The sequence below is a fragment of the Oryzias melastigma genome, linkage group LG4 (assembly GCF_002922805.2).
Source record: "Oryzias melastigma strain HK-1 linkage group LG4, ASM292280v2, whole genome shotgun sequence".
Classification (NCBI taxonomy): domain Eukaryota; kingdom Metazoa; phylum Chordata; class Actinopteri; order Beloniformes; family Adrianichthyidae; genus Oryzias; species Oryzias melastigma.
This window is the reverse complement of record NC_050515.1, coordinates 16,607,905-16,615,679: the sequence shown is the minus strand read 5'-3', so window position 1 is coordinate 16,615,679 and position 7,775 is coordinate 16,607,905. Positions and strand designations below refer to the sequence as shown.

The window sequence follows — 7,775 nt, the reverse complement described above, 5'->3', positions numbered from 1 at the left end:
ATCAAAGCTGCTCTAATTTAACTTTAATTTATATTTTCCTGATGTGAAGTGAAGCTAAAGCTACTGGAGAGTCACAACCTTTGATGCCCACTCCACCAGACAACTTTTACTAAGCATGATCTGTGACTTTATACTTTTATTCAACTTCTAAATCCACTTATTCCAGTCCAGAGTCATTGGGAATGATGGGAGTTTTCCGGCTGTTGTTAGATGGAGACGGGGTACATGGCAGTCCATCACAAAGCCTCTATAGACAGACAAACATGCACTAAAAGCTAAGGGACAAGCTAGTGCCAGCAACGATCTACAGAATCAGGTTTTAAACTTTAGGAGTAGAAAACGTTCAAGTGCATAGAGGGAACGTGCAAACCTCTGACAGAAAGGAGCCAGCTGGGACTTGAATCAGGGCCTTCATGCTGGGAGGTGGGCTGCGAACCACTACACCTCCAGGCAGCCCATCTGTGACTATCGATTTTGTTTTTTATTGTAATATAAAACAAGTCATCATTAATATATATTTTTTTAAATCTAAATGTACTTCTGATTTAATTTCTCTATTTTTCAGGATAGTTTCACCCTCTGATCAGATGCATCATGGGATTTCCACATCTGGTTTCTATTGTAACTATTGCAAGTTTCTTATCAGCTGCTGCTTGTAAAATCTTCATGACAGAGTTCATCTTTGAGTTGTACATCATTACTTCCCCTTAATTTGTGTTCTCTTTAAATATATTCAACACTTCTACTTCTACATTTTTACAGAGCCCCTAAAGGACATCTAAGTAAAAATGATCCTGTTTACCTGTGAAAGCTGTAAAAATGACTCACTGCAGCAAACATCAAATTTAGACCATAATAGTTACATCTCCTAATAAAATTAAGATTAATTGATCAAATTGAATCTGGATAAGGCAATCGAAAAAAGAAATGTTTCTCAAGTACAAACACCTGCTAATCAGGTGATGCAAAGGCTACTAATAGATCTGCTGTTAAGACCAGTATTGAACTCTGACTTTCTACTATTCTCTTTGACCCTTTAAATCTGTGAAAAAAAAGAAAATCATAATGGCTTTCTCAAAAAACGAACATAAAAGTTTGTCATTTACCATTTTATTAAAAAAATGTCAGTAGATATTCTGACGTTTAGAACCCTTTTCATCAATATTAGAGCTATTTTTTATATCTTTAATAATTTTTGAAATATAAAAAAGTGATTTTTATGCAATATAATTTACATGTAGTTTCTTTTTTTTAATGTACATTACATTTTTAATTTGAAACTTTAAATGGAAATGATTTGCATCTGAAGCATCTTCATCTGTAGATAAGTGCTGATCAGAGTTTTTAAACATTTGCAGTAGGTAGTGAAGCTGGGTGCAGGGCATGCAAACTTTTCTAAAACCTGTCAAATTTCATTGTGTGCAGTGCAGGTAAGCCATGGTCTGCTGTCAATGCATGAGACACACATCTGTCCTCTTGTCAGATAACAGATTATGTCTGATCTGTGCACCCATGTGAACTCTGTAATGCAAGAACTGCTTGCAAAATAGATTAGGAACTGTTTTGGCCTTATCTAAAATGAATAACAGTCTGTATGAAGCAAAGTGTGGTTTGTTGTGTGCGCACAGAGCGCTCTCACAAAAAAAATGAAACCAAAGTGAGAGTGGTGTAAACTAGAAGGGCTTTATTAAGAGATTTTCTAGGCAGATATTGCCTGGGATGCACCACTGCACGACTATGCCCTACTTTTACAGACATGAATGTTTCTGCACAACAGGACACAACCACGGCTGACCAGCACCTCAAAGCTTCGTACTGTAGACTTTGATGAGCATAACAGAAATTGTCATTTTGGACAACAGTTCAGCTTTTTCTACAATCATTTTCAAACCAACTTACACCAAGCAAACCATTCCAAAAACAAAGGACGAAGGACGAAGACAAACTTAAAGTTTTGGGATTTGTGAACGGCTTTTGTTTCATATCTTAATGTCTTACCCAGAGGGCAATACTGTTTGTTCTCACCACCTAGATGTATTTATTGCTAATACAGGGCATAGCGGTTGGCAGGCAAGTTCAAATTTGGGCTACATCCTTTCTATGAGGAGTTTGCATGTTTTCCCTGCGAATACACAGGTCATCTCCGGTCACAGTCCAAAAATCTCCTTCACAGGTTAATTGGTGACGCTAAATTGCCCCCTGTGGTTGAACGTGTGTGGTTGGCCCTGCACTGTTTAGAATGCACCCTGTCTTCTCTCATAGCTAGAATAAGCTTCAGCAACCCCATTATCCAGCAAACCTAAATGTGTTTTCCTCAAATACAAAAGGGGTTTATACAAATAAACATCTCATGTATCCGAAGAGTCATAACCCCCCATGGCAGAGGTATCTCCCTCAATCGCACAAGAGGCCAAAATTCAAAACACACCTTAGGTCGCGGGCCGAACAGGGTAGACATTCATTGAACACTCTGAAAGTACATTTTAGAAATTTTAAGACTGTAATGAATGCTGTGAGCTGAATTTGGCCGCTGAAGATGCTGAAATTGATAACTTAAAGCGTTGAAGCTGATGGCCAGTTAAAATATTAGCTAAATGCCAAATTGTCAAAAAACAAAAACATAAAAACTTTTAAAAAAAGCTTAGGTTTGCCAAAATAGCTTGCATGTAACTAAAATAGTAGCTAAACCCCAAAATGACCTAAAGAATCTTAGTAAATGCCAAAATAGTCCAAAAGCTAGCAGAATGCCAATTTTTTAAACTTTAAAACTGTATCTTTTTAACATAATTGTGAATAATAAAAGGGCAGGAATAATATTCCAGGATAAATCAAGTTAAACCTTGAAAAAATGTGTGTATTTGCAAGAGTTGGATGATTCGTATTGTGACATATCCCAAGACTGTACCAAATATTAGTACGTCTCCCATTGATTCACTCATTTTTATCTGAGCCGCTATGAAGCTACAAATTGTGTTTTTATATGATACAGGCAGCAACGTGGCACAGAGTTTTGGTTCTGTACCCATCCGAAGTAAAACTAAGTAGTACATGTCTCCTAACAACAAACACCATGAGGCAGACTGAACATTTAACACAAGCTGGTGTTGTTCTGAGCTGCTCAAAGAAGCTCACTGTGCTGTTCTGCCAACTGGCGGTCAGGGTTTAGGTGAAAAACAAAAGTGAGATGCTGAAGGACGCTCATAAATAATTAAATAAATACCATCTTATCAGTATTGTAAATCGAGAATCGGCAAACAAAATATTGCAATATATTGCCAAACTGATTTTTCCCTACACCCCTAGTGAAAACAGTCTTCATGGTGGAAGTAAAACTACATTTTGAGACCAAAGCTGCCATTTTTTGAGCCACCTTGACGCCTCCACCCCACCGACTGAAACTTAGCTTGGCAGTTTATATGAAAATAAGTGTGTGAAAGGTCTGAACTCCTTTCTAAAACACAGTTTCTTTAAACTAAAAATACATTCAAGCACCCCCATCCTGCTTCCTCACCACAAACGTAATAGAGACTTCAGGAAGCTGGCTCACTGCGTCAATGTTTGACAGACAATCCTGTGGTTGGTTGGTGGAGGAAATCCAGTGACAGATCAGCTTCGTGCAGCTGGACAGATCGGGAGCTCCTTAAGCCCAAGTTGCACAAAATATGGACTCCTCCAACAACTGAACATAAACAACAAACAGAAACTGTGATCAGACATTACTCTAATTATTACACAAAACTTTTACTTTAAGAGTAGACTCATGACCTCATTCAGGTGAAAATTAAAAAAAAACTTCAAATTTGATGGAGTTAAGTGCTTGAGTTAAAAAATAAGTTTAAAAAATAACTTTGTTTTCATTGTAAAGTGTAATTGAATCAGTTGAATCACCAGGTTTAATCTTGAGAGTTGTTGATGTAAAAAGACCACAACACTGAGAAAGTGGCTTTGGCCCAAAGCAACTGAATGCCAATGATATAGCTTAAAAATGCATAAATAAAATTCATTCATTCATTCATCTTCCAGACCGCTTCTTCCCTTTCGGGGTCACGGGGGTGCCGGAGCCTATCCCGGCTACTGATGGGCGAAGGCGGGGTTCACCCTGGACAGGTCGCCAGTCTGTCGCAGGGCTTCAATCACACACCCATCCACTCTCACATTCACACCTAGGGGCAATTTAGAGCCACCAATTAACCTATGAAGCATGTTTTTGGACGGAAGCCGGAGTCCCCGGTGAAAACCCACACATGCACGGGGAGAACATGCAAACTCCACACAGAAAGGTCCCAGCTGGGATTCGAACCAGGGCCTTCTCGCTGTGAGGCAAGAGCGCTAACCACTGCGCCACCGTGCAGCCCATAAATAAAATTATTATTATTATTATTATTATTTTAAAAAATCAAATACTATTTTTCAAACATGTCGATTATTGAGGATTTCTTCTTACTGTGTGGATTTTCAACGTTTCTTTGGTAAAAATACTTTGTTTAAATACGTATTTTGTTCAAATACGCAATACAGTGGTGAGGCTCCAGCAGTCCGAGTCTCCACTGAAAGGAGCTGCAACTGACGCATGCGCATAACTAATTTGGTCCTTTTATCATCACAAAATATACTTCCTTTTCAATTAGCAAATTTGCTTATTTCCTGCCAATTGTCTAATTACACTGATGCAAATCTGTGACTTGTTTAGTCTTTTTAAATACAAAAAATGTGCATTACAAGAACTCTGAGGCCCGCAGTACGCCTGCCACAAGGCAGAGGGCGCTGGTGAGCCTAGAGAATATGATACCGCATCTAAAGAATAATAGAATTAGGGGTAGCAAATCATGTACAGCCATCCAGTTAATCTTTAAAGTTGTTTAGCTTAATTTTCTAAATGGAGGATGACGTGTCTTAACTCCTAAACTCAAGAATTTATTTACACACGTCACTGGCAGCGATCTTCATTGACAGATAGATTTTTAAAACTGAAAAAAGAAAAGGAAGACCTCTACAAACAGGTTATTCGTGTGTTTTTTTTTTTTTTTTTTTTCAGAAGGAGCGGCACATGGACTTCATTTACAGGTAAAGGTAAGCCAATAATAGCAATTTTGGTGATTTTTATTTTCTTTTGCTGCAGGTTATGTACAGAAAAAAAATGTTGAAATGAAATTTTAAACAGCACACTTTGATGCCAATCAGATGGTGAATACACTGCTCTGTAAGGTTCATGTTTGTAAATCTGACTGATGACATCAACACCTCACCAGCAGTGAACCTCATATCATGTCACTGCAAAGGCACAACACGTCCAACCTTGAGAAAGAAGGGCTAAAGCGGCAGAAGACCACAGGGGGTGTCACTCCTGACAGATAAGAACAGAAAGCTGAGGCTACAATTCACACAGAAAAAAAATTGGGTAATAGAAGATTGGAAAAACGTTGTCTGGTCTAATGATTTTTCCTTTGTGTTGCGACATTTGGATGTTGGGTCAAAATTTGGCGTCAACATGAAAGCGTATATCCATCTTGCCAGTTTACACCGCTACTGGTGGTGGTATTGTGGTGTTGGGAATATTATCTTGGTACACCGTAGGCCCCTTAGTACTAGATTACTGGGTTACAACGCCGCCTATTGTTGCTGACCATGTCCATCCCTTCATAACCACATTCTCTGATGCTACTCTTAGCAGGATAAGACATCATGTCATAAATCTGGAATCATCTCAGACTGGTTTCGTAAACATGTCAATAAGCTCACTGGACTTAAATGGCCTCCTCAGTCACCAAATTTCAATAGAGCACCTTTGGGGATGTGGTGGAATGAGAGATTGGGATCATGGATGCACAACTGACAAATCTATGTGATGCTATCATGTCAATATGGACCAAAGTCTCTGAGGAATGTTTCCAGTACCTTATTGAATCTATGCCACAGAGGATTAAGACAGTTCTAAAGGCCAAAAAATAAAATCAAACTGCTCACTTTTATTGAGGTCACTGGGTATCTCAACCTTTTTTTTTTCTTAAAGTCACTTCAAAAATCCAAGCAGTGTTCACTTGATATGACAAAAGAGTAAATATAAAATTGCTGTCCACTCTGGCATGTGGTTGGACAGTGAATCACTCCTTTTTTTCCGTTTTGGATTTGATTACTCTACGATTAAAAATGAAGAATTCTATTAGTCTGTCAAGACAAATGGGTTGTTAGTGTAAAAGATTCTAGAATATGGCACAGTTTCAAATTCATTTCTGATTAAACGTAATCGCACCACAAATTTATAATCACCACAGCATACTGGCCAACAGCAGAATATTTGTATTTATATAAAAAAATCAAAATTCTTTGGTACAAAGTTTTGTAAAGGAGTTCAGTGATCAATCACAAACAAATCAAAAGTTGGGGTGAAAACCAGCCACGACTGGTCACTGTCACGGCTGTTCAAAAGCATGCATCAGGACACATCTACAGCACTTGCACTATTAGGACTACAAAATAAAAGCATAAAAGTAAACACACTCTTTCCATATAAAACTTTAAGAAAACACATCAGCTTCACACATACATGTTCTTGTTTATACAATTATTACAGTAATTTTTTACTATATATAGTAGATTTTTTTTTATTATACACACTTTCACATGCATGCCTTTACACAGACTGCAAAAACAGATGCTGATTTCTTTATAGGAGGACAACTCTCCCTCCTGAGTGAATTTGAAAACTAAAATATTAAAGTTGAATAGTTCAAATCCAAACCTTTTAAGCAGGGCCTTAACACATTCTGGAAAATCACAAAAACAACATGGCAAAAAAACAATCCCTTTGTTTTGACATAATATATCACCTTTTGTTGTTAAATGAAGTAAGTTTTACCTGACTAAATACATTTTATTTTGACTGTACCTGAGGATTATTTCACACCTAAAACATGTATTTGTTTGAAAACCTTTGGCTCACATTTTTGTGCTGCTAATACTTGGAACTGGACATCACAAAAAATTGGTTTAATACATATATTTATTTCACAAAATAAATGTACATATAGTCATTGCTGTTCTCTCCTGGCAGTGATAAGCAATTTACACGTAGTAACAAATATAGACAGATATGGCACAAATGAGGCTACTTTTAAGTGCTATACTATTGAAAAGATGATCAACTTGATCTGAAACAGTTCAAGAGCTCATCCAGTCTGTGTCCTTTAAGTTCTCCATCGGATTTCCCAAAGGACTGAAAGTTCTGGCTCTGTTACCCCACAGACCCTGTGGTGTTTCTGCATGTCCCATAGCTCCATATTTGGTAGATCCTCCCAATCAGTACTGCAATCTTCATGGAGGATACTTTTTAACTATTTGTCATACCTGGCATTGCTACATTTTATAGTGAAGGCACTCTGATTGATGGTCCAGCCATACTCCAAAAGTCTTTAGTGATTGTCCTTTCACCGTCCTTCACTTATAGCTGGGTGGTTGCAGTGCGGCGTCCGGTTCGCCTGTCCCGTCTGTGTGTGGCGGGGAGGCGGCAGTAGCGGGACGACGCCCTGCGGTACTTTCTCTTGGAGCTATGTGGGATGCGAGGGTCTGGGGGGGCTGGTAGTCAGGCCTTCTCCGCTGTGGCATCTATTCCAGCATAGGTGAAGTTCTCAAACAAAGCCATGTTCACATACGCCTAAAGGTAGATATAAGGTTGTAGCTTAGAACATCAAATAGACAAAACATAATTCACATGTGTAAGAATTTCCAAAGCCCTTAAGAAATAGTCAGGATTCAGTCAATATTTACTGCTTAATTAT

The 7,775-nt window shown here is 38.2% G+C and overlaps 2 protein-coding genes across 3 annotated transcripts in view; both read right to left on the bottom strand.

Moving 5' to 3' along the window:
• mpl (MPL proto-oncogene, thrombopoietin receptor) overlaps positions 1 to 3,641 on the bottom strand; it is a 13,240-nt gene extending 9,599 nt beyond the window's left edge. The window contains exon 1 of the mRNA XM_024279078.2: positions 3,512 to 3,641. The gene's annotated coding sequence lies outside the window, so the exon portion shown is untranslated. The remainder of the gene's footprint in view (positions 1 to 3,511) is intronic.
• Positions 3,642 to 5,012: 1,371 nt separating this feature from the next.
• Positions 5,013 to 7,775, bottom strand: part of tie1 (tyrosine kinase with immunoglobulin-like and EGF-like domains 1) — a 28,202-nt gene continuing 25,439 nt past the window's right edge. Inside the window, exon 23 of one of the 2 annotated variants that reach the window (XM_024279151.2) lies at positions 5,013 to 7,651. In XM_024279151.2, coding sequence (XP_024134919.1) covers positions 7,580 to 7,651 — 72 coding nt within the window. In that variant the 3' untranslated portion in view covers positions 5,013 to 7,579. The remainder of the gene's footprint in view (positions 7,652 to 7,775) is intronic. The other variant, XM_024279150.2, reaches the window with a different exon arrangement.